Genomic DNA, 27,333 nt, shown 5'->3' with positions numbered 1-27,333 from the left:
TTTCATAATAAGTAGTCATCCACTGAAGTACAGTTCAGCCATAAACCCCATATATACACTCTAATATCAGAGGTTACGCTAAAGATTTAAACAATTCCTGGTTTGCTTTTCAGCAGAGGATCTCTCTCATTGTTCCCAGGGAAGAGAACAGCCTTGACATTGTTGAAGTAAACACTCAGTCCCTCCCTGTTCACCGCTTGTTCTGCACATCTTTCAATAGGTTTGTACTCTTTGTATCTCCTGCAAGAAACATTGTAAAGTTAGTTACTGAAATGGATTCCAGTGATGGTGCATATTTAACATGGCACTGTGAATATGTGAGAGAGCCAAATATTGATACCATGTCCTCCTCCATCCTCCCCCACAACTGGAAACCACCACAGGAGGCTGTTGTGACTAATTCTGAATGATCATGTGAGAGCTGCCAGGTCTAGAGAGGTTATTAAGGAAAATAATAGAGGTCCAGAGAGGATTTTGAGTTGTTATGCACACAGTTCTGTGTTTTACTGGGAAAGAGAAGTTGTTGTACACCCAGCCTTACTACACTGCATTCTGGGGCAGTGGCACTGGAACAGCTTTTATAGTGGAGGTGCTGAAAGTCATTGAACAAAATGGTAAACCCCATATATGATGGAAATAACTTCAAGCCAGGTGATGCTACCGCACCCCTTGTTCTAGCACCCCTGTTTTGGGGGCAAACACTTGAACTCTTTTCAGGACCCTGTTCACCATGAAGCAAAACTAGCTGTGACTTTGTGTAAACATGTTTTGTTCTGACAAGGTTCTAGCATGATTTCCCTCACCACTGTGAATATTATAGCCAATCTGTGCTCTTGACTACTCCCTTACTATAAGTATAGTCCAGGGGTGCTGGAAGAGGGGGGCTCAAGGGGCCATGGCCCCCCGCACATTTAAAAGGCCACAAAGGCAGGCGATGGGGGGGAGAGTGAGCATGGTGGGGTCTTGGGGAGAAGAGGTGGCACTGGAGTGGGGTCTTAGGGGAAGAGGCAGTGCAGGGGCGGGGCCTCAGGGGAATGGCTGGGGTGGGGCCTCAGGGAGAAGGGGCAGAGCAAGGGCGGGGCATGGGGGAAGAGGCAGTGCGAGGGCAGGGTTTCAGGGGAAGGGGCAGAGGCAGGGCCATGAGGGAGGGCCGGGGGGGCATGGATTGGGCTCCTGTGGGCCCCCCCCCCAACTCTTAGGGTGCTTCTGCTTCTGGTATAGTTTTATAATCCGCTTCTAATACAGTTCACAGACAAAAAAATCCCTGTTCATACAGGCTCAAAGAAACTGTATTAGAAACTTGCTAGTAACAATCATGGTTAAACCTAGTCATAGTAACTGGTAGCAGGGTTCTGCTCTCACACTAAATGAGAATGAATAGCGAACACTGTGATAAAGGACAGGGTAAATGCATGCAGATGGTAATAAAATGTAAGCCTGAAGAACAAGGGTACAAGGGTACTTAGTAATTAGAAAGAGATAGCTTAGCTAGAGCTATGCAAATAATGTATATGATCAATTTGACTGCCTTTTTTTTTTTTTTTTTTACTGTAAGCTCTCTGGGACAGGCAATGTCATTCACTATATGTTTGTACAATGCCTAGCACAATGGGATCCTGAAGACCTGATACTGCAATATAAATGTATCTGTGAATTGTCTGCAAGCTCCTTAATATTTTCTCAAATGTATTTATTAGTTAAAGTTATTTGATTAACAGTTTTGATGAATATTCTTAGTCTGCAGATCATTCATACACATTTTGTTATGAGTATTCTAAATCTGAACCTTAAGACGTGTTGGCTATTTTTGATTGGACACATAAGTTCACCTGGTATTATTTCCTCTCTCTGATTGGATGAGTAAAATTTATAGAATCATGTTTCCTGTATGACTACTTGTGCTGATGAATTCAAAATTTGTTTTCCATGATATTCTTTAACATTCACCCACAATTTGCTGGTTTTAGGAGCATTCCGGCCAGTAAGGTAGTTTGCTTAAATATTTGTGGAAAGCAAACCCAAGAAGGATGCAAGCATAGCCAAAGCAAATTCAGTTTTTTATCCATCTGACTATTCATGGAATCATTTTTGTCATCTTGATCTATTTCTTAACTGTTGGAACCAGCAACTTACTTGTAAAGAAGGAGAGACACAATGATGACAAACGCCACCAGGAAACCCGAGGCAATCAAGACACCTTCCACTGTCCTCGAAGATGACCCTGGAGCTTGAATAACAAATTTGTTTTAAATATTAGCCTCATGTTCTATACAGTCAGGTACAGTTTTCCAGCAGTACCGTTCTTTCTGCCACATGACTCTAGAAGGTTCAGTATATTTAACACTCCCTTTACGCTAAACAATAGCGCTCAGGGGCATTCACAGACTGTAGGGTCCAATTCATCTTTGATGCCAACTGAGTTATACTAGAGGTGAATACTAAGAGTGCCTTGTATGTTTCCATATGAAATATATTGTTTGCTGACTGTAACATGCAAATACCTTTACAATGTGCAAAGAAACTGCAGGGCTAGTTGGCATCCCACAAGATTTGGAGTTACTTTGCTACTTGCCCAGTTGTTATGCTACAAAGGGACTGTTTATATTAAGAGTGCAAAGTAGTTAATCATTTTATAACCCAGAGAATAACAATTAGCATGTCGTTGAGGAGTGGAGTTTGTGGAAGGAGAAAGAATGGACTTTATCTGGTATCTTTTCATTTGCTCTAGACGTGCGTTCTAGTGATTCCCCTCTCTGTCCCAGGATTGGACAGGACATCCTCCTGAGAGGACTGAGTGTCCGTAGATGGGATGATTGTTGGTGATGATGTGATGCCTCTCCTAGGGTTCTGCCTTTGTCATACTGGCAGCTTGGGGAACTAACTCTTGACCCAGCCTGTGAATTCCTCTGTCGCTCTGCCACCAAATTTCCAGTCCACCTCTGAGAATGGCCTTAAATTCAGAGACCATTGTGCTTGGATCCAGTCCTAACCCCACCAGATCTGGCCACAGAAGAAATTGGATAAATAAATACTGTTAATAATTGTTTACTTTTATGATTTGTATTAAGCATCTTAATTCTCCAGTCCAGAGGCTGCTCTTCAATCTATGTGGTGAGTTTACTGATGCTCAGTCATGCTTTTGCTTATCGCGTTCACAACTGTGTTTATAAAGCAGAGTAAACTAGAGATACACATTGATTTGTACCTAATTTATTAATCCATAATTACTATGTAAATATATTCAAATCAAGGTCTTAAATTAGTGTTAACCATTGACATAATCTATGTAAACCGTACCGTCTTGCAGTGTGTTGTTATAAATGTTTGGATAAGCCCGACAGTAACGCTAGTTTACACTGTCATCCTTGTGAAGACAGCAGCCAGGGTTGTACATTCCTGTGTGAATCACAGGTACCCTTACGTGATTTGGAAAGCATTATACATCCAAGGGGCACGTATACATTGTGGAACTATATCCTATGTAACAGTAGTTTAAATACACAGAAACTGGACTTTTGTTAAACAGTCATGCTGTACACCGCACCAATTTAGGGAGGGAACAATCCTGCAAAGCACTGAGGGCCAGATTTTCAAAGGCATTTAGGTACCTAAAGATGCAGATAGGCAGCCAGTGAGATTTTCAAAAGCACCTACGCCCCTCCTATTGAAATCAATGGGAGTTAGGCTCCTAGGTGCTTGTGAAAGTCTCAGTAGGTGCCTATCTGCAACTTTAGGCGCGTAAATACCTTTGAAAATCTTGCCCAGAGTGCCCCCAGCTGTTACGGACTCACCAGATCTCGCCCAAACTAAATAAGATCTGATGAAAACAGTGTTGTGAATGAACACCAAAGGCCACTTCCTCAGTTTATGTAAATTAGCCCAGCAATATTGAAGTCAATGGGGAGACAGTGTAGTCTAGTGGCCAGAACACTAACCTAGGACTTAGAGACCAGGCTGCACTTTCCAGCTCCACCCCAGATTTCCCTATGTCAGCTTGGGTAAGTTCTCAGCCTCTCTGTGTCTCAGTTCCCCGTCTGTAAAATGGGGATAATGGCACTTCCCTGCCTTACAGGGCCATTATGAGGAGAAATACAATAAAGATTATGGGGCCTATGAATACCTTAGACTGATAGACGGCCCTGAGTTCTAATCCTGGTTTTACCACTAACCTGCTGGGTAACCTTAGGTAAGTCACTTTCCCTGTCTGTGCCTTTGTTTTCTCCTCACACCCTTTGTCTCTCTTTTCTATTTAGATTAGAAACTCTTTGGGGGCAGGAACTATCTCTTACTATATGTTTGTATAGTTTCTCACATAATGGAGCCCAATCTCAGTTGAGGCCTCTCAGCAGTGTCATAATGCAAATAATTAATAACACACACACACACACACCCCGTGAAATGGCCATGAAGAGACGCTATTGACAGATCCTCAACATCTGTTCCATTTGGACTCACCTCCATTTACAGATATAAGGGCACTTGTGAGGGCTTGGCTTGCATCATCACCCAATGTAATGTTTACACAGTAGATTCCAGGCTCATTGAAGGCTCTTCTGATGGTCAGTAAGCATTGATCAGTAACTTCAACAGGGTCACATACCACATTCTGTGACACCTGGCATGTGGGGTCAGAGACTATTGTACAGGCATCTGTAGGAAGACTGGGGGAAGTGTGAGAGAGGAAATGAATGTATACTATTACTAATCCAATTCACAGATTCATTGGTCCTGATTCTCCTCAGTTGGACCTGTTTTATGCTGGTGCAACTCTCTTGGAATCAGTGATGTTAGACCAATATAAAACTGGCCCAGTAGCCTTATTCTTCGATTAAATTAGCTGCTTGGCATAACACTCATTATTTTCTGACTACAGAGGACTTTGCATTTTCCCCACTTCACTCCTGCAAGCATACATAATTTCACAGCTATGTCTGGCATCATTTAGACTCAGTTAATATAATGTTACCAGCAATTATACTCATTTCTCAAAGCACAGTATCACCTGGCCCCTAGTTAGTTGATGAAATCTATTAATTTTGGTTCAGTTCACCAGGCATATAATGTAAACCCTTTGGAGATTTTTAGATGTACTACTACATGTGGCAGGAATATTTTGCGAGTTTTAGGATTACTTTCAAAGTGATTATTTCCCAGTTATGTTGCCAAGACTCATCTGTACCTCTCAGTTCTCTTAGATCCACGCACTTTCCAGAGGCTAGGAATATTAATGCAATGCTTTTTACATCCAAAGAATTCCTTTGATGCTCATTTTTATTCCAAATGTCAAAAAACCTATGGCTAGAAAGATGGCTTCCTCCCAGTTTGAGCAAGCCACTTCCCTTTTTAGTGTGAGTGCTGAAGTCCTCCATCTTTGCCTGGAAAACAGAGAATTGCTTCTGCCCACCAACTAGTTCTATTAGTTTTGCTTAGGCATGTCATTTTGGTCTGAAGCCGAAGAACCTGGCAACAATTTCTCTTGCTATAACTCACAAATTAGACATCTATTATCTTAATTTCAGTCAACAGATGGTAATTGCTGTGTTTCTAACTACTGTTCATGCAACTGCATATGAATGTGGGTAGCATTCTAGTAACATCCAAGTACCTAATTTGTTAAAGAGGGAAATTAATGAATACACTTACCTCCCTTGGCAGGTAACAACAAAGTCAACCAGGGAGTTTTCACCTTGAGCCACTGTCATCTGGACACTTGTCATCTGAATAATGTTTACCTGAAGGATTCCCTCTAAGGGAGGAAAGAGCCTATCAACCTGTTAGGTTACTCAGGCAACCACATGATACAGCAAAAACAGTCCGCTTAGAATCATAGATGGTCTGTGTTTGATTTATTCTCACTGGATCTGAAGACTACACATTTAAAAACTCAATAAGATAAGTGGTTTGTTAATGGTCAGCTCAGGTCTAGTCTCTTTACTATACTCCATCTCACTTGAAAATTCCCCTCAAAAAAATCTTGGAAATTTTAAGATATTACAATGCACGTAATCTTGCACTCCATACTGAATTGTTGCCCTCCACTCTAATTAGTGACAAACTCACTCAAATCCTCTACTGTCCATATCTTTTGAGCTTAGCAACTGGGTAAACCAGGTTGTAAAAAAGGAAACAATGCCAGTCAGCTAACTGTACGTTCAATTATGAAACCAGACCCAAGCCTGCAGAATAGGTTCTTATAGTTCCTTCTTGTGATATTTACACGATAGCAGGTAAACTGAACAAACAAGGCAGCCCATATATGTTCTGTACCATATCAACCAATTTTCCTATTCTCTTATTGATTTAGGCACTCACCTACAATGGAGATAGTAGTTTTATAATGTCCATATCTGTAAATATGGCAGCCTCCATCAGGAGTGTCTTCCATTACACCAGCACTGACGGGAGAGTCCAGATTATATGATGGTATAGTAGTGACTGTTGGATTAAGTGGGGGAAAGAAACATATTGCTAGTTACACTGTTTAGAAAATATTTTGCGTAATCTATGTTATGGAGACAAAATCTAAGTGGATTAATTTCTTTCATACCACCAATGAAGGGAAGCCAAATGATTAAAGAATCAGGTTTTTGCCATTCTGCTAAACGCACAGTGAGTAAATAAGTGATGCAGTTTATCTCAACGAGATCTTATGCAAAAACTTCAAGAAAACCTGCTTGCCCCAAGTATCAGAGGGTTAGCCATGTTAGTCTGGATCTGTAAAAGCAGCAAAGAATCCTGTGGCACCTTATAGACTAACAGACTTTTTGGAGCATGAGCTTTTGTGGGTGAATACATCTGACAAAGTGGGTATTCACCCACGAAAGCTCATGCTCCAAAACGTCTGTTAGTCTATAAGGTGCCACAGGATTCTTTGCTGCTTGCCCCAGTGTTCTACAGAGCCATGCAAGAGAAGTAATTTGGATTTCAGATCCCTAGGCCAGTAGGAGCTGCAGAAGTGGGGGAAAGGAATTTATGCCCCAGCTCACAGGTGATTAAAAATGGAATCCAGCATTCTGCACAGAATGAGTTTACCACTATTCTCTCTTTTTTCCCTTTCTTCTTTTTTTTTTTTTTTTTTTTTTACCTCTACTACTGTTAATCATGTCTGTTCCACCAACCTGCAGGTACTTTCGCTATACGTTATCAGATGCATTCCAGTCTCCAGATAGGTTGTGACACAGTATATAAAGGCCTTCCATTGTCTTGGTCTGTCTCTTGTTGCTTACAGTGTAGGTTTTATATTGTACTTGTCTGTGAGATGTGTCATTTCATGCTCATATTGTTTACACTGTTTGGATATTTATGTACGATGAATTACATCTGTTAGATTGAGTTAAAAAATGGTTGTGTTCATCAAAAGCATGGTCCAACACCCATCAAAATCAACTGAAAGGCTCCCACTGACATCAGTGGGTGTTGGACTGAGCCATAAGTTATTACATGAGTCTTTAAGGGGTATTTGATATCAGTTAGCCAGAAAGTGGGGCTATCTCCATTTGCATGGTAATGAATCATTCTCTTCCAAGAGATGTTGAAAACAATCAATCAGCTAATGATTATATCCAGACCTTTCTGGGACAACACACACAAACTTGCAGGAACAAACATAGGTAAGTTAGATCAGACAATGTGCTGCTTTGTCAGGTTTTAATCTTCTTCAATCCTATGGGTAAACTAAGTTTAGAGCTCCACTCAGCACAGTGATTAGCCCAGCTAATGAATACTAAATTAGCCTAACTAGTGAGCTTTTAATAAGAATCTCTTTTTATTTGTGTTCAAATCCAAACAAACCAATAGCTAAGCCAGAATCACTGCTATCACCCCTTTTCACTGCTCTGATGATTAAATTGGGCCATAAAGCTGCATTAAAAAGCCTTCTAGAGATTCCCTTTATATAGGGGGATTCTCTCTAAGTGTTATAGAGTCAGCATAGAGGCGCTAAGTCACTTCTCTCCTGGCTAGTGATGTAAGGAGCATGTCTGGGGCGGTGGTGGTGAGAAGGGCATGACTGGGGAGTCATCTGCTCTGCATTTGGCCAACAGAACAGCATCTTGAGGCCAAGGGCAACTGGGGGAGGCTAGTCTAAGAGGCACTGAGAGCCATCCCCAGGATTAAGGAGTCACAAAAATGGCACGAAGACACCTTTTCCCCCTTCCCCCTCTGGTCCTGAGTTGAGTGCCACTCAGCCAGACCAGAGCTCCTGCACCATTTGCTCTATACTTCGTTTTTTCTTTTGCCCCATCTCTCCGCCACACTTGCTCCTGTCCTGTGCCAACCGAACTTTTATTTAAGGTGACTGGGATTGGATGTGGTGACTTGATGTTGGGGGTTTGCCACTGGTGTCCTACTTCGAAAGGGAGGACTGTGCTCTGTGTCCTGAGGGGAGGCTGTCAGAAAGAGAGAGGAACAAGCTGAGCATGCAGACAAGGCAAGAGGGTTGCAATACCTTCCTCAAGTTAGTGCTGTGAGGAAACTGCCTGAGGTTAGTATGAGCAAATGAGCCCCTGACATTGTGAATCAAGCTGTAAGACTCATAGAAAATCATTTACTAGAAAATGTTTCTAACAGTCTACACAGGAGGTGATATAAACTTACTAGCAGGAGTGGCTGACTCAGTTTTGTTTGTGGTACTGGTTGCATTTTGCGTTGTTGCCCCTGTAAAAGACCATTGTGATAATTAACACAGCCAAAAATACAACAGCAGTATAATTACCTTCTATTTAGTGTAAAGGATCACTCTGGCGCAGTGCTGGATTAGTTTTTCTGAATCACACACGTTTGGTAGCCTCCCACTAAACACACCCACATCTTAGCCCTGGTCTGTGGGAGAAAATTAGGTTGGCTAAACTATGTGGAAAAATCCACACTCCTTAGTGGCATAGTTAAGTCAACCTAAGTCCTCTTGTAGACAGTGCTAGTTCGACAGAAGAATTCTTGTGTCAACCTAGCTCCTGCCTCTCGGGGAGGTGGATTACCTACATCGATGGGAGAACTCCTCCCATCAGCGTGGGTAGTGTCTACACTGAAGTGCTACAGAGGCGCAGCTGCAGTGCTGCAGGTGTCCCACTGTAGTGTTTCAAGTGCAGTCATCTGTCTCTAAGCAAGGGAAGGTAGACCTGCAAAGTATGGGGAGATGAAAATGCTTGTTTAAGATTCCCAAATCAATAACAACCAATTACAGATTCAGTTTTTTTCTTAAGCTAGATATTTATCTATTAATTTATACTGGATTGAAATATAAGGAGGAAATTGTGAAAAATGTTATTGACTTTTTCTCCATTTTTTGATTGAGAGTCAAAATTTTGGAGAAACATAAAATTTGAAACATACTGACCCACTCAACTTTACACTGTAATAGTGGTAGCTTTATAATGATCAAAGTTGGAGCTTCAAAACTTTGCGAATATAAACCTTCTATGAGATTATAAATCAATAACTGAATGAGGGTGACAATTTCTTACAAAACAAAAATCTTACAAGCTTGATTCTCATTCACACTATTATAAAGGCTTGTTCATGCTAGGAGGTTGTCTGGAATATCTATTGCAGAATAAGCTATTCCACAATAGCTATTCTGGAACAGGCATTGCTCTTTAAATTCACACCTTACCTTATTCTGGAATAACTCCCCCCATGTACCGATGCCCAGCTCTGGCAGTGTTGAGGGGCCATAAAGTTAGTGCACGTCTAATTTACTCCCCCTTGAAGGCTCCTTTACGCTGTCAGGGTATTGTAAATTGGTTTTAGCATAAATTAGAATCCTTTTATATTTGTAACTTTAGACTACATATTTATCCTGTTATTGATTCAGACTCTTAAGTAAGTGTAAATATGTTACGTTTACAAAAACTATGTAGCTCCAACTTTGATGACCATAAAGATTTTAAAGGTATGTAATTTTTAAAAACCAAAATGTTGGTCTATTAATGATTATTATTCGTTTATTTCCTAATACTCCTATTGATTGACAGACTCTTACCTGGCGAGGTAGGAAGTGGTGGGGTAGGTGTTGCAGGCCCACACGGTATAGGTATAATAGCTTGGACGGTCAAATTCAGGCTGAAGTTTCCCTGCAGTGTATAAGTGTGATTTGAAATAGGGCTGTTGGATATAAATGAACCACTGCCATCTCCATAATCCCACTTGTAGGAGATAGCAGCATTATTAAGGTAGTGACTGGGATCATGGATCTTGACATCAAACGTAATAGGAGAATCCTTAATGAAGACAGAGTCTGAGGCATTGCGGTCATTCTTCTGGGACAGGTTCACATATAAAGGAATCTGGTCTGCAAGAAAAATGAAAGAAAGTGAAGCAGGTGTGAATGGATGTGAATAACAGACTGCTTCACAGCCCTCAGACTGCAAAGGTCACAGTGTAAGACACAAGCCTGCATCGTGTTAACTGCCAGGTTTTATTTCTTTAATACAGGTTTCTTTAACTCACTTTTCAATAGATTACAGTAATAAAGTGAAACCCTGCAACCAGGTAGAGAGTCATGTGCATCAACTGAAGACCCTATATCTAGTAATCTGAAGGTTCCCTGTCCCATTAATATTGTTCTATACCTGCCATTTGGTGCAATCTGATGCATTTAGAAATCAAAACATTTGCTTTTCAGTAGTATCTTTATTACATCAATTGTGTTTCTAAAGGTCCGATTGTAATTTCCTACGTATTTCCCCCCCATCAGCACAAAAGAGGAGGAAAAACCCTTGAAACTCAATTCATTAAGGAGATTTAGTGAATTTGGGTTGGAGGACATTATAGAACCTCATCCTGCGACCACTTAAGTCAATGACAAAACACCCATGGGCTTCAGTGGGACCACTTGTGGCAAAAGTTGCTACTCAGCCTGAGCAAGAGTGTCAGATTGTGGCCCTTCGTCAATAAGATACTTCGCCTTTGCCATTATTTTATCTGAGATTGTCTAGATCACAGGTAATGAGAGCCTGAGAATGAAGTATAGCGAGCAAGTCTTATACTAAGTGTGCAAGGATTGGTTTGTCTGTTCCAGCGGTGCAAAAAGGATCCCTTGACTGAACTGTTGCAGTGTGTGCATTTGGGTTGATGTTGGTGGGTTACTTAAATTTAAGAGACAGCCAGAATAAAGTGATAGAAATAATCCCTGGGATACTTTAGCCAGCCTCATCCAGAGAAGGGTGATGAATTTCATCCAGAGAAAGGGTCAGGAAGTCCCTCCAATTTCTTTTCTTTGGACTATTAGTACTAGGGATGCATGTGGGATGAGACAAAATAAAGGGCAGTTTGCATTATGTTTAAGCTTAGATTCACATTCCGTATGAAAGGTAAGTTAGTTTATGTACACCACAGTTTTCTGTTGCTTATTCAAACATTTCAGACTGTCAAGGTTCCTTCCCCACTCTGAACTTTAGGGTACAAATGTGGGGACCTGCGTGGACACTTCTAAGCCTAATTACTAGCTTAGATCTGGTAACTCTGCCACCATCCAGAAATTTTAGTGTCTGGATCACTTCTTGTCCCCCCCCAAAACCTTCCCCTCCCTGGGCAGCCTTGAGAGGCTTCACCAATTCCCTGGTGAACACAGATCCAAACCCCTTGGATCTTAAAACAAGGAGAAATTAACCATCCCCACTCCTTTCCCCCCACCAACCCCTGGTGAGTCCAGATCCAATCTCCTTGGATCTTAAAACAAGGAAAAATCAATCAGGTTCTTAAAAAGAAAGCTTTTAATTAAAGAAGAAAGGTAAAAATCATCTCTGTAAAATCAGGATGGAAAATACTTTACAGAGTAATTAAATTTGTATAGCCCAGAGGAACCCCCTCTAGCCTTAGGTTCAAAGTTATAGCAAACAGAGGTAAAATCCTCTCAGCAAAAAAGGGACATTTACAAGTTGAGAAAACAAAAATAAAACTAATCCGCCTTGCCTGGCTGTTACTTACAATTTTGAAACATGAGAGACTGATTCAGAAAGATTTGGAGAGCCTGGATTAACGTCTGGTCCCTCTTAGTCCCAAGAATGAACAACCCCCAAAACAAAGAGCACAAACAAAGACTTCCCTCCACCAAGATTTGAAAGTATCTTGTCCCCTTATTGGTCCTCTGGTCAGGTGTCAGCCAGGTTTACTGAGCTTCTTAACCCTTTACAGGTAAAAGAGGCATTAATCCTTAACTATCTGTTTATGATACAAAGAACAATAAGTAGAAAGTGATCTTACATTTTATTTGGGACAAGTCAAATTGCAGGATAGCATGAGGTAAGACTCTGGAGTATCAGATGTTATAGATAGATAAAAAAAGTATTCTCTACAGGGTTCTGGATAAATATTATTAGCATAATTAATTTCCATCCCTACTTATATATTTGCAGTGTTAATATCTATAGTTAAGGACACATTTTTCAACTAACTCTTAACAGGTCTGCTAAGAGGACTTATTCCATACTGTTCAGGGTAGCCTATTAGAGATTTCACATGAAGGTTAAAAGCATCACTTGTTCCAATCCCTCCTTACATCCCTCCCGACTCTCCCAGATAGCACTTTAGTTGCATTTGTGTAAAATCTCCTCTACAAACACTGCCAAGTATTTAGCTGTGGTTTAGTCCAGCGCACTCACCTGTCACAACATAGATGCCACTTGCTGTTGCAACTGGAACATACGTTCGATGACCTCTTCTGTAAACAGAGACCACCATCATCTGTTTGCCAAGGGTGATATTTGTTGTGTTGATGGAAACAATTGCTGAAGAGCCTCCAGTTTTTTGGTAGTACTGGCCTGTGAACAGGACATGAACTCATATTTTCCTCTTGTGAAGAGATAGAAAAAGTTTTATAAAGAGAAGCAGCATTTCTGTGAAATTTTGGATTGGCTAAATCAAAAGTGTATATTTTATGCGCATCCTTCATTTGTGTGAAATGTAGTTTTCAAACACACTTCATATCATTGTTATGTTCCCTGCCATTAGTATTTTTTTTTCTGAGTTTCAGCAAAGCAGCCAAAGGCATTAGAAAGATGTGCCTGCTCCCACCGATCCAAGAAAAGGCATTTGCCAAGGCACCTTCATCTCCCCAATGCAACTAAATTAGATTAATACCTAAAATATTTTTTCCAATCAAAGTCAGGAGCCTAAGATTTACAGTGTAGTCAGTAGCAGGTAGGGTTACAATATTTGAACATTCAAAAAAGAGTACGCTACACGGGGGGTGTCGGCCTTGCTCACAGTCCATCCCCGCTTCTCCCACGCTCACCCCGCACTTTGCCCCAGGTCCCACCCCTTCCCTGCTTGGCCCCGCCACCATACCCCTCCTCACCCCTGGCCTGCTGCGTCCCTCCTCAGTCCCCCACCCACCGCTCGCTTCCTCCCATCTGCCATTCACCTCCTCACTCCCCTGCCAGAAACCCCCATGCCTGCCCCGAGAACCCCTGCCTGCCACTGGCTCTCTGCTTCTTGCCTCCTCACCCCCGCCCGCTCGCCGCTGGCCTCTTCAACGCCTGCTGCCCACTGCTGGCCTTTTCACTCCCCCGCTCACCTACTCACCCCTCAGCTACACAACCTCAGCGGCTCACCGCTCACCTTTTCACCCCACCCTGCTCGCCTACTCACCCCTCCTGCCGCCAAGTCCCTCTGGCTCCTAGGATCAGAGGCCGCCAAGGGGTCTCCACGTGCTGTGCCCACCACAAGCAGGAGCTCTGTGGCTCCTACTGGCCGGGAAAAGCACCAATGGGAGCTGCTGGAGATGCTCGGCACAGAGGCAGAGGGGGTCTCCGTGTGCTCCACTGGCTCCCTCCTTCCCAATCAGACCTGCGAGGGCGGGGCTTGCAGGCACCGGCGGCGTGCAGAGAGCCCTCTGCCCCTGACCCGACCCTAAGAGCCAGAAGGACCTGCCGGGGGGCGAGGTGGGAAGTCCCAGCGGTGTTTACATGGGGGCTCCCGGAAGCAACCGGCAGGCCCCTCTGGCTCCTAGGGTCGGGTTGGGTCGGGGGGGTCCAAGGGCTCTCTGCCCTCTTCTGGCACCTGCAAGCCCCACCCTCACAGGTCTGATTGGGAAGGAGGGAGCCTCTGCAGCACACGGAGACCCTCTCTGTCTCTGTGCCTAGGGGCCGCCCACAGTGCAGGCTCCTGCTGGCGGGTGGGCACCGGGAGCTGCCCCAGGAAGTGTTGCCAGCCCTGGGACTTTGGACTTAGGGTTACCATACGTCCGTATTTTCCTGGACATTTTTAGATATTTAAAAATTCCTCCCAGCTGGCAATTTAAGAACTAAAAAGCTGGACATGTCCAGGAAAATACAGACATATGGTAACCCTAATAGCAGGGATGGGCCAATTATTACACAATCTGTTGCTGGAAGTCACAACCGGGAGAGGAACAGAACTATATTCAGCCAGTTTAGGAGCGCTGAAGCAAAATGCACATTGCACCTTCTTTCTAGAGGTGAAGAAGCCAGTCTGAGGACCTACAGGCACAAGATCACTCCTGAACCTCAGACTGCTACTTGGTGGTGCTAATCACTAAATCATCTGGCGTCCCCCTTTGCCCTGAAGATTTCCTCTAAATGTTCTATCCAAATTGTGATTGAGAAAGGAGTTCTTTTCAACAGTGGTAGCTCTGTGCATTTGCAGTCTTACAGAACATGTCATGGTAGTATATGACTTCCAAACCTCGGAGGAATTAACAGAGCAGCTGCTATTCTCGCTGAGCAGCTCGGAATGTGTTTAGTATTCTCTCACTCAATAACTGTTGAATTCCTCTTTGGGGATTGTAATGCACGGCGTTAGGGAAACAAGTTAGGACACAAAACCAAAATACATTTTACTGGACTCACCAACTGTATGAAACAAATAGACAAAGTTCTTCCTTCTCCAGCCAGGATGACGAGGGAAAGGTCTCCCATCTGGGAACACATTATGGGTATTGTTGCTTGTGCAGTTTTCCCAGCCACAGTCATCAATCCACGTAGTCCAATTGTAGACATACTGGTCAGGAAAGTCTGAGGAATCTAGGTGCAGAAATAGATCACAGATTATTAAGTGGCAAATTTATAAGTGTTTTTATATAAAAGAGGAATGTTTCCCCTTCTTTATTTCTATGGGGCTCATTCATGGCAACAAAGATCCTCAGACATGTCCATTAATTTATCTTTACAATGACTCAGTGAGGCAAGGAATGGAGGTATTATTATTTCAATTTCATAGTAGGCATTATGGCACCACATGGTTAATGACTTGCCCAAGCTCACACAGGAAGTCTGTGCTAAAGCCGGACACAGACTGCAGATATCCTGTGTTCCAGTCCAGTGCTTTAACCACAAGACCCCTTTTTCCCAGCACACTATTAAGACAGATTAAGTGAAAGCTCATGTTGTGCCTCAGTTAGGTGCTCATGAAACTGTCTGTACTATTGTACATAAGCACATAACAAGGACTGGATTGTGTAAAGATGTGGGAGCCACATGCCTATGGTGCATCGTGAGGAACAAGGCCGAAGACTTGGGGCCCAGGCCTGATTGCACTGAAGTCAATGAAAAATACCTGTTAAGTTCAGTGGATATGATCATGCCCAGAGAACTTACACCACCAAAGCACAACATTTATTTACATTTAAACCACAGTATTGCTTTTCGATCGTTTTTAAATATGGAGCAGGAGGAGAGGGCATTTTCAGACTAACATTCGCTACATCACAATTCCTCTGCTCTTTCTAATTATAATCCTAGGTATTTTCTGCTTGGTATGTTTTTATTCCAACGAAAAAATGTAGTTGTTTTCAGGAATTCTGTTGGCTCACAGAGCAGATGCCAACTGAAGCTGTTGGTCCAAATTCTACTGCCAGCCCCTTAGGACAATGCTGTCTCATTGAGGTCAGTGGGGTTGCAAGTGCATTCTGGCCCAATGGGAGCTGCAGCTGCGAAACTCAGTAAAATTTGGCTTGCTCTTTATTTTTCTTTCTTTCCTTTGTCAGAAGAGCCAGTTGTGTCATTTTTAAATAAGTGCCATGTAAACTGCAAGCACCACTAGAATCAGAAAAATATATGTTTCTTCACTGGAAAAGCACAAAATTAGTAAGCATAGGACAGATACAAGCATTTCAGTCATTAGACTGTGAAGTAAGTAGAAGCTATGCTATTTAAGTAGTGTTTGACATCTCTAGAAATTGATCGGTAGAAAGTGTTATTTAATCTGTCTGGCTGTTGGAGCAAAGGTTTATTTCTGCCAATAAATACATTTCAAATACGTTTATTTCAGCAAATAAAAACATTGGGTTTTTGACCATTTTTCCTAGTTTAAGAGGTATAAAGAAGGCCAAAAACGTTTTTTATTTTAAAAAGATATTTTCCCTTCTTGTTTTTTATTTTTGAAATATCAGTAATATAAGATCTGCTCTTCCTTGGGAGGTAGCCATATAGAGATGTTATTTAGTGAATCCTAAAATCCTTATTGAAGATTCTCAGTTTTACAAATCTGGTTAGAAAAACCCATATTACTGATATAACATGCCAGTGTTCAGCCCAGTGACTGGGCAAACTTGCAGCTGAGCTGAGCAGCAACAGTTTTTCTGGGAGCCAGATTAAAGCATTTTGTAATGGAAAAAATCCAAATCCAAGAACATTATATGTAGTGGGTGCAGATGGGTAAAAATAAGACAGTCGTGTTCTGAACAAGGATCTTTTGTGTGACACAAGTCAGACATTATTGTAGTTCTCAATTAACAGGGATAGAACTGCAGCCTGGAAGCAGAATGCTGATGGTTCCAAGTGTTCATGGAACTTTTGTAGACCACAAATGCACCATTGCCAGACTTGTTCACAATATAAGGGTATTGTTGTCACCTACCGTTCCTGCAGTTCCTGTCATATACTATGTTGCTGTCATTATCTTCTATCTGGCACCTGGGAAAATGTAGGGTCACAGTAAAGGTCACATTTGATCCTACTAGAGCTGGGCTGTCAGAGGTCAATCTGGCCACCACCTTTCCTCCTGAAGAGATTAAGATGAGATTTCATTTATATGCCAGTCTTTTTGAGTAGCTGTTACTTCTATTTGTACACAATGTAAACAAAAAAGTTTAAAATCCATCATGTTAAACTTATTACAAAGACTGTAAGAGCCAGATCCCCCAGCTGCATGAACTGATATCACTCTGTTGGCTGCGAAAAGAGCTACACCTATTTACACTTGCTGAGGAGATGACCCTAAGTGTCTCTATCACTTCTTACATACTGTGCTCTGTTGTAGTGACCTTCCTGAAGACTCTCTTTTGCCCCTCATTTAACCATCTGAGCTACTGCAGTCTCTTAATATCTAACCAGAACAACAAAAATTAGAAACTTTTTACTTAAATAGTTTGGAGAAGACCAACTGGAAATTATTAGTATGATTTTTTTTTTAAAAAGTGCTATGTAACTTTGGGGCACAAGTCTCATGTACTTTCAGTGGAATTTGTCATCCTAAGTCACTAAGGTGCTTTTCAAAATCGAAAACTATACTAATAAATTAGATTTATTGGGACAGATTCTAAGCCAAGGTAAATGAGTGTAGCTACACTGCAGTCAGTTGAAGTCAACTGTTCTCTAGATATTCCCCTACTATAAACTAGAATCACATTTGTACACAAAAGAGGCAGTGTATTCCAGAGCGCAGCTCTTTTGTCTTTATCAGAAGGTGTAGCCTTTAGTCCTGGGCTCATAACCAGTGGTGATAAAACAGTGCCATACAATGTGCTGGTTCTTCATAGAAAGTGTTAAACTGATCCGGTGATGTGCCTTTGGGGTGAAAGTTGAAGATCTCAACCTACTGGTGCTTTTCACAGAGAACAGGGGATTTTCCCAATGACCTGGCTAACGTTCCTTTTCAATAAACCAGATTTCAATATCTGAGGCTGCGAATTATTACTGAGTAGATTTTGTAATGGTGGCCATGGCCACTTCGTCAGACAATATATTAGGTACTAGTATCTAGTGCATTACTATGTAGAGCAATTTTGGGATATGTACAGTACAAAACGCGCTATCATATAGAATTTCTGGCTACATTTCCCAGAGTTTTAGGATTGCATATCTAGATCTACCTCTCCAGCAGTCCTTCCATCTAGGATCTCCTTTTTCCCAGAAAGGATAAAGCTTTTCATTCCACTGATTTTGATCAGGAGACCAGCCATGTAGTTTCTTATGGGACCTGACATGAGAAGAAGATCTTCCATGGCTCATCACATCTCGAAACTCTGGATAGAAATATGAGCAACATAAAGTATGAATGTTTCCACTGCTCCATTTCACAATATTAAATTCTTGCACTGAATGCAAAACTCAATCAATGGACATGCTTGGAACTTTATCATGATAAACAAAGCTTATGTCTTTCAGTTTATTGACAATGGAAATTCCTCTGAATTTAGGCTATACATATTTCATCCTTTCTTTACTTTAGGACATGTTCCAGTTGTATGAAAGGGTTCTTGGTGGGATAAGATCACATTGATGAACATTTTCCAGCCTTTCTCTTGCTTATTTATGCTTTCTCAGAACTTTTAAAAATATTTTCAGTAGCTTATAAACCAAAAAAGTTACATGTAAACTGTCAACAGATGATTATTAAGAGACATTAGGGAATGTAATAGTGAGCTATTAGGCTCAATCTTGCAGTGAGTTCTACACAGGTGGACCCCTGCATCCATTAAAGTCCATGGGAACACACATGAACATAGGTATCTGCCTACATGGAATGCATTGCAGGATTGGGGCTTTACTTATAGTTTAATACCTAAAGGACCTGAAGCATTCAACAGAAGGGGGGGTGGGAGGAGCAAGGACACGACGCGCAGGCTCCCCTTCCCTCCCCTGCCTCCTGAACATCACAAGCCAGCTGATTGCTGTGGGCAAGAGGCAGGGGAGGGAGGTGGGAGGTGTGCTGTGTCATCGCTCCTCTCCCCTCCTTCCTGCCCGCGGCAATCAGCTGGCTTGCAACATTCAGGGGGCAGGAGGGAGAGGGGAGAAGCAAGGACTTGGTGCACAGGCTCCTCCCTCCCTCCCCTGCCTCCTGCCTGTGGTAATCAGCTGGTTTGTAGTGTTTGGGAGGCAGAGGCCGGAGGAGGAGACTGCTCGCCGAGTCCTCGCTCCTCCTCCTCCCTTCTGAACACCACAAACCAGCTGATTGCCGCAGGCAGGAGGGATGGGAGGAGGGGGAAGGTGCTGATCTGCGGGGTGGGCCAGCTGGTGCGAGGTGCTGGGAGGGGTGGCGTAGGGCAGCGGATGGGGGTTTGGCAGCTGTGGACAAAGCAAGCAGCCAAATGATGTTATAGCAAAGCATTGCACAACTTTAAATGGAGCATGTTCTGTAATTGAGCAGGGACATAAGCTCAAAACAACGTTAAGCAAGAGGATGTTAAGTGGGGAGTTACTGTAACTTAGGTCAATCCCCCCCAGTGTAGACCAGGCCTAAGAAGGCTGACATGTTTAATACCTGTTTTGCTTCAGTCTTCACTAAAAAACTTTATTGAGACCAGATGCTTAACACAATTAATATTAAACAAGAGGGAAGGAACACAAGCTAGAATAAAGAAAGAACAGGTTACAGAATATTAGATATAGTCAAAATTGGCAGGACCTGACAAAAGTCACCCTAGGGTACTTAAACGAGCAGAAGCAATCTTTGAACCATTAGTGATTATCTTCAAGAACAGGACAGGTGAGGTCCCAGACGACTGGAGAAGGGCAAGCACAGTACATATATTTAAAAAGGGGAACAAAAAGGTCCTCAGGAATGTGTACTAAATTCGATATCTGGAACGATCCTGGAACAAATTATTAAACAATCAATTTGTAAGCACTTACAGGATAATAGAGTGATAAGTAATAGCCAACATGGATTTTTCAGTAATAAATCATGCCAAACCAACCTAATTTCCTTCTTTGACATGGTTACTGGCCTAGTGAAAAGACGGGAAGCAGTAAATGTGATATATCTTGATTTTAGTAAACTTTTGACATAGTTCCATGTGGCATTCTCATAAGCAAACTAGAGAAATGTAGTCTAGATGAAATTACTATAAGGTGGATGCACAAATGGTTGAAAAAACATACTCAAAGGGTAATTATTAATGGTTCGCTGTCAAATTGGGAGGCAATATCTAGTGGGATCCCTCAGGGGTCTGTCCTGCGTCCACTACTTTTCAATATTTTAATTAATTACTTGGACAATAGAGTGGATAGTAGGCTTATAAAGTTCGCCAATGATGCCAAGGTGGGAGGGGTTGCAAGTACTTTGAAGGACAAGACTGAATTCAAAATAACCTGGAGAAATTGGAGAATTAGTCTGAAATCAGCAAGATTAAATTAAATAAAGCCAAATGCAAAGTACTACACTTAGGAAGGAAAAATCACATGCACAAGTACAAAATGAGGAATAACTGGCTATGTAGTAGTACTGCTGAAGAGGATCTAGGAGTTATAGCAGATCATAAATTGAATATGAGCCAACTGTGGGATGCAGTTGTGAAAAAGGCAAATATCATTCTGAGGTGTATTAACAGGAGCGTCATATGTAAGACTTGGGAGGTTATTGTCCCACTATACTTAACACCAGTGACACCTCAGCTAAACTATTATGTCCAGTTCTGGGCACCACATTTTCAGAAAGATGTGGACAAATTGGAGAGTCCAGAGAAGAGCAACAAAAATGATAAAAGGTTTATCATGCAGACATGTTACAAAACTGGGCATGTTTAGTCTTGAAAAAAGGAGACTAGGGGGCGGGGGAGAGAACTGATAACAGTCTTCAAGTATATTAAGGGCTATTATAAAGGAGATGGTGATCCGTTTTGCCTCATATCTGTGGAAGATAGGACAAGAAGTAATGGGCTTAATCTGCAACAAGGGAAATTTTTGTTAGATATTAGAAAAACTTTCTAACTGTAACGAAATTTAAGGACTAGAACAGGTTACCAAGGGAGGTTGTGGAATCACTGTCACTGAAGGTTTTTAAGAACAAGTTAGACAGATGCCAGGGATGGTCTAGGTATATTTGGTCCTGCTTCAGTGTGGGGGGATAGCCAGATGACCTCTTGAAATCCCTTCCAGGGGATTTCTATGATTCTAAAAGTGGGTATGAAATACTCTGACTCTTCTTAGGGTACCCAGAGGCATGTTGTTACCATCTGTCTTTAGTGTGAGGAAATCTTGTCTGTGCCGGCCATGGGACAGAGCCCCAGCTCTACCAGCCACGGGCAACAGACACACTCCCCTGTAGGCCTTGTAGGCTCTGCTGTCACTCTACAAGTTAGCAGCTGACACACCCAAGCATCTCCCTGAAGTGTCCCTTTGACCCTCCTTTCATGAGACAAGCACACCATCAGTTTGCGTCCTAGAAGAAGGATTCCTTGTGCCTCTTTGCACCCCAAGATGTACTAGAACAATCCTTTGTCTTCATTCATAAACAGGACCCCTCCTGCCTTTTTTTTTTCCTGAAGAATTCTTCTCTTGTAGATTTTATAATGTCTTTGCATCTGGCTCAGTATGCGAACAGGCATACATTGTGAGGCACACAATACAAAATATACAGATGGCCAGATATGGAGATAAGTTACAGTTACCTCCTGATGACCTGCCTTAACTCCAAAACCTTAAGAATATAATTTCCAGTATGGACACGTAACTTCTTTGCTATTATCGGTACATATGCTTCTCAATTATTATGATGACCAGTGGGGCTACTGTCTCTCGGTAGAGACCTTACATGCCACCCTTTGGTGAACTGTTATGCATATATCTGACCCAGGGGATCCGTGTAAAACCTCATGCACCCCTTGTGCAGTTGTGCCCTCTCCCAGTTGGTACCAGGGGGTCCCTGGGACACACAAACCCAGACATCTCAATGTAATCTGTTTAGAAGAGACCAGAGCATTCTTCCCCCTGTCCCAATTCAAGCCCTGGCAAGAAATATTTTACATCCCAAGTTTTAAGACCATCTGTACATTTTTCTAGATGTTGTTCTGTTATTATCTTATCTAGCTGAAGAGAAGAAAGTTTCAACAGGCATTTTTTACTGTGAAATTTGCAGAAATTGTTCGTATCGCTGGACATACCGCTGCAGTCATGGAGTTGGTTCACTTTATAAAGAGATGGACTGCTTTATGGATGGATCACACAGAAAGCCATGATAGCAGCCCCTGGACCATGTCCCTGCCCCCTCAGAGCAGGTGAGGGTCCAGAGCTCCCCACAGCAGCTTGGTCTCCCTGGGTGATTCGTAGCATGACCCAGCTCCAGCTTCCAGCCTGGCCAGGGGGTGGGGCCTTGTTAGGAAGAGGAGGAGCAGGGGACAGGGCCCTGTGGCAAGGGGGGCGCTAAAGTCCACCTCAGCCGCCCACCAGGAAGAGGCTGGCACCACGGCTGGCACCCCTGAGTCACTGGAATATAGGGGAGTCCAAATGTTCTTTGTGCCCAGGGCACCAATAAATCTTAATCTACCTCTGCGCCTATAGTGGTGTGTTATGTGCTCTGGGGTCCTGTCATTTCTCTGTAGTTTAGAAGAGGCACCGTGCAGATATAGCTGGATGAAGTGGAGTTTGCACAACACTGTAATGCCTGAGGTGGAGGCAGGGAAGCAGTGCTGAAGAAGAGGCAACAGCTGCTTTTTTGCCATCCGCCTTCCTACCCACTAACGCTGCTGCCGGACTGGAGTTCCTTTTGACTGGTCCCTTGTGCACCATTCTCTATGCTCAGCCAGCGCTGCTGCTAGCTCCTCCCTGCTCTCTGGGGAATTCTGCCCTGCAAGGTCTTTAGGAGGGAGCAGCCTTTGACCTCAGAAGTGTGTAAGGGCTGCAAATGTGCCTGGCCTCTGCAAAGCGGGTAGAGGGCTGGGGAAGACTCCTGGCCCCCTTCGCTCTTCATGCACTCTCCCTGTGGCCAGTCACAACCTCACTCTTAATGCATGAAACAAGTTATTGCCAAATGGATATGATCTAAATTCAAAGTGCCCTGCAACTTTTGGCATTTCCTGCATGACTGGACTGTGGCTTGTATGTTTTTTCCATGACAAACCATCAGCCCTAATCATAACTTTGGCCATCACAAATTCTAACAAGGTAAGCTCCTATGGCATGTCTTCACTCTCTTGTAATTTGTTTATCTCAATCAAATATAAGAAGTTTCACAAGCTTTTGGATTACACAGCCAAGGCATTTTTCACCCTAACATCTTCTTCAGCACCAGTCCCTTTAAACCACAAGGAGATGAACTGAGGGGTAAGAAAAAAAGAGCCTTTATTGAAGCTTTTTCCTCCACTTAACTATACACAGCCTTCATAAGCAAGTGTCAGTCATTAGCACATGTGGAGCAACTGAGTCCAAAACAGCCAGTCTAATAATAAAACCCAAGAAAGTGATTCTTGTTAATAATGACATCATACTTTAGTGCTCCTGGAAGAGGAGCTGGCGCTTCTGCTCCCAACTCAGCTGGGCTCCCATCCCTGAGCTTGTATGCTATCTCTGGTGGAGAAATGGGGAGGTGAGGAGAGGTTCAGCATTCCCTGGGACAGTGTGTTGCCCAGGGAAGGGAAAGGAGGCCAACTGAGGCTCAATCCCCACCCCTAGACCTCTATCCCATAGCCAGTAAGTCAACCATGGACTCCTGGAAGGTCAGCAATAGCTCAGTCCTAACCGGTCCTGCCCCTCTGTACTCAAGAGGGTCTGTCAGACCTGGGAGAGAGAGAGAGAGAGAGAATTCCAAAGAGGCTTAAACCGCTCCCCAGGATCCATGGTCCATTGTCAGTGTGGAGAAGGAATGGACTCCTCCCTGAGACCCCTGTTTCTGAATTAATGAGTCACATCCAGAGGACTTTTCCAGAGGTGGGGAAATCAGCAGGGGCTCATTGTCCCTGTCACTGAGCTGGTGTGTCTCATCTAGAGGTGTGGGGAGGTCAACAGAGGCTCAGAACTGTCAGCCTGTCACCCTGCTCCCTGGTGTTATAACAGGTAGCAGAATAGCTCTCCTCATTCCTATCCCAGCTCAGATCACGTGTGCAGCCACAGAAGCAGATAACCCCCAGCTGGGTAGGCTGCAGCCTGTAAGCACCCAACCCCTGAGCTCCGGCAACCAAAGCAAAACACATTTCAAAATAGCAGCATAGCTGTGATCACACCATCTCAGCAAATTAAACCTGGGGAAGTGAGGGGAGATGAGGGGAAGGAACCAAGGCACTCACGTTTGGCAGCAGCATGCAGAACTCCTTCGGCCAGGAGCAGAACTCCTAGGAGGAGGCAGAGACCCTTCATGGTGTGGGAGTGAGTGTGTGTATTGTGTCCCCAATTCCTGCACAGGTTAACTCTCTTCAGAGAAGTGGGAATGATGTTTATCTGCTGCCCTCCAACTCTGTGATTAAATGGAGAGCCCCAGGGCTCATCATGTGATGGCATTAAGCAGAGATGCATGATTTCTTGTCTTCAACTCAACTCCCTGCTCATGTGCTTATGACTCACTCCTCTCACTTTAACATTCACTGGGATTTTTAAGAGACTCACTTAGAAACATGCCATTCTCCCCACAGGAATTCTTAGACCAATTTGGCCCAGTTTCCAGCTTTTGTAGATGTTTGTTTTCAAATTAAAGCCATTTCCCTTCAGTTACCTCTCATCTCAGCCCAGATTGCAATTATTACTGCAGTCGCTCCTTCCCCTTAAGTAAACCTGGGAGCGACCCGCATCAGGTCCGTGCGATGTGGTGGGTAACATTTCTGGGTTAAAAGGTGAATGCTTGATCCCAGTTCATCACCAGGACTTGGGTTTATATTTATTGTTCATTTTAGAGAAGTCATTCGTAAAAGTATCTTCATTGCAGGAGTCAGACATGCGCGTATATCTGATGTTGCATTTTGTGATACGTGATGCTACATGGCAGCACATTGTAATGTTGTGATGACATCACACCATCCCCCAAAACATTTGCTGCTATTAATTGTTATTTGTATTAGGTAGTGCTATTATTATAAGGTTTATTAAGACATCATGTAAGGCCCAAAGGGTTTTGAACACAGGCCTGCAGGCCTGCAAACACCTCCCCTCCCCCCCAAGGCCCTGCCCCCATGCCACCCCTTCTCCCCAAGCCCTCATCCTCCCCCCTTCCCCTGATGCCCCACCTCTTCCCCACAAGATCCTGCCCTCAGCTCACTCCTCTCCGCTCCCTCACCCCGTTGCTTGCCCTTACAGCCTCTGTCCACTACCATGATCCCCTGGAGACACAGACCGCAGGAAGTAGCACATAGAGGCTCCTATGCTGATGGGAGAGCTTCTCATGTTGGCGTAGTTAATCCGCCTCCCTGAGAGGCTGTAGCTATGTCGACAGGAGAAGCTCTTCCATCAACATGGCATTGTCTACATGGGGAGTTAGTTCGGTATAACCACATTGCTCAGGAATATGGATTTTTCACCCCCCTGAGTAGCATAATTATATTGAGACAGGTCTGTAGTGTAGACCTGGCTTCATTCTAGATTTTGTGCATTTTCTTTTTCCATTTACTTATGTGGTGGAAATCAGTGCTTTCATGGACCCCCGTGTAATTGGAGGAGAAATCCAAATACACTGTGAGTTGAGTAAACATTGAAATGTGGCTATGCTGCAAAGATCTAGGAATTTGTATTGTGTCCTCAGCACTTATGCTTCAGACCAGACATTTTCAAAATGAAACAGAAAATGTTTGGATACTTTCACTCTTTGGTGTGGCCAGCAATGCTAACAAAGCTAAAAATGATGTAATTGGCCCTCCAGACTGAATGGATTGCCTGAAAGCTGGATTGAACTTCTCGAAGGCTGATTGATTTGACAAGTCTTCTGCTAGCCTACTTCAACTGACTTCTTATTATTTGTACATGTGTAAACTAATTCCTGTGAAATACACTGCAGACCTGTTCAAATCAGTTTTCATCAGACCAAATTAGTTCATCATTGCCAAAGCTTTCATTCACTTTATAGGTTTCACATGAGAGCTAATCCAGGCTTCCCACTGAGCAGTGGGTTTGCAGTCCAAGAAAAGTTCATGTATAATTACAATTTGAATAAAAATTCCATGTCTCTGTCAGAGTTAAGGAAAAGAGGAGCTAATGAAAAAAATTCTTAAACTTCCAGATAAACAAAGATAATACGAATTAAGAGAAGTTTTAAGGACTTGACCTTACAAAGAACTGAGAGTGCAGGGGCTTCAGAATATCACAAGAAGTGTTCGGTATGTCACAGGATAAAGCCCTTATTTATTAACACATACAGTGAGATATATAATCTGTACTGCATGAAGAGCTGTCATATGACAAGAAATCCTGAAGAAATCAAGCCTGTGTCAGCATGTCAGATCATAGTTTGACATGTCCATGCCCTCATTGCTACAGAGTTGACAAGTTCTTGTTCTATCTTTCTATCTCCTCAACACCAATACAAGAATGGTTATTTGGAGCTTAGATAGAGTGACCATATTTCCCTATACTGAATACGGGACACCTGGTAAAATTACTCGTATTCAAGTGAGTTCAAAGGCAATCAATCATACAAACATGCAAATTAACATCAAGTTGACTGAGCCCCTGTTAAAAAGAAATATTGTGTAGTTGGATTCTTTTTATTCACTTTCTTATCTTTAAGGCTTTAGGGTTCACACCACATGGGGAGGGGTAACACATACACCCTCCCCCCACTCCCCCAGACACTGAGAGGTGACACACACACAAACTCCTGTACACCTCTCTTGCACAGCAGGAGTGACTGACCAACCTGACCCTCCCTGCTCGGTGCTCTCCACCCTCCATGCCTGGATGGGCCCCCGGGACGGACCTACCTCACCTGGTACCTGGCACGGAATCTTCACAAGGCAACACGTGGGTGGGGGGCAGCAGGGTCACATGCCCCCCTCCTCAGATTTCTATCAGGGTTCACACCATAATGTGGCTAGCAGCAGCCTTTTGGCATTGTGTGGGAGGGAAGGGACAGGAGTTGCTTCCAGCTGCCAGGGCAGGGGAGGGGGAGAGGGAGAGGATGACCTGCCCCATGTGTTTGCAGAACTCATCTCTCCCCCACTCCTGCCCCCGTGTGTGGCTGGAAGAAGCTTGTCCCTTCCTGCCCACACAGTGTTGAAAGGCAGCTAACACTTATAGGCTGCTGCTGGCCCAGCTGCCTCCTGTCTCCCCGTTCCCCCTCCCCGCTCCTGGCTACAGCACGGTCAGAAAGGGGTTAAGCCCTAAGGATGCATTTTGCACTAGGGCCCAGGGAACCTGACTGCAGGGGCTTCAGGGAACCCAGCCAGAGAGGTGGCTCAGCAGGGGAGGGTGCCTAGGGGATGAAGCAGCCTCATGCTCCCTGGGGGCAGGACCCAGGGCA

The 27,333-nt window shown here is 43.4% G+C and overlaps 1 protein-coding gene across 1 annotated transcript; it reads right to left on the bottom strand.

The window, feature by feature from the left end:
• Window positions 1-77: 77 nt before the first annotated feature.
• On the bottom strand, window positions 78-24,406 carry GPNMB (glycoprotein nmb). The gene is made up of 12 exons (XM_050938623.1): window positions 24,179-24,406; window positions 18,050-18,202; window positions 16,816-16,959; window positions 14,808-14,981; window positions 12,600-12,758; window positions 9,980-10,288; window positions 8,596-8,655; window positions 6,313-6,435; window positions 5,644-5,746; window positions 4,456-4,661; window positions 2,134-2,227; window positions 78-240 (listed from the first exon to the last, which is right to left on the bottom strand). Exons 1-12 carry the CDS (start codon window positions 24,402-24,404, stop codon window positions 87-89), a joined length of 1,905 nt encoding a protein of 634 aa, XP_050794580.1. The 5' UTR covers window positions 24,405-24,406; the 3' UTR covers window positions 78-86.
• Between the last annotated feature and the right edge of the window lie 2,927 nt (window positions 24,407-27,333).

This window comes from Gopherus flavomarginatus, chromosome 2 (genome assembly GCF_025201925.1).
Source record: "Gopherus flavomarginatus isolate rGopFla2 chromosome 2, rGopFla2.mat.asm, whole genome shotgun sequence".
Taxonomy (NCBI): domain Eukaryota; kingdom Metazoa; phylum Chordata; order Testudines; family Testudinidae; genus Gopherus; species Gopherus flavomarginatus.
Note: the sequence above shows the minus strand (reverse complement) of the source record. Positions and strands in the feature narration are given on the sequence as shown.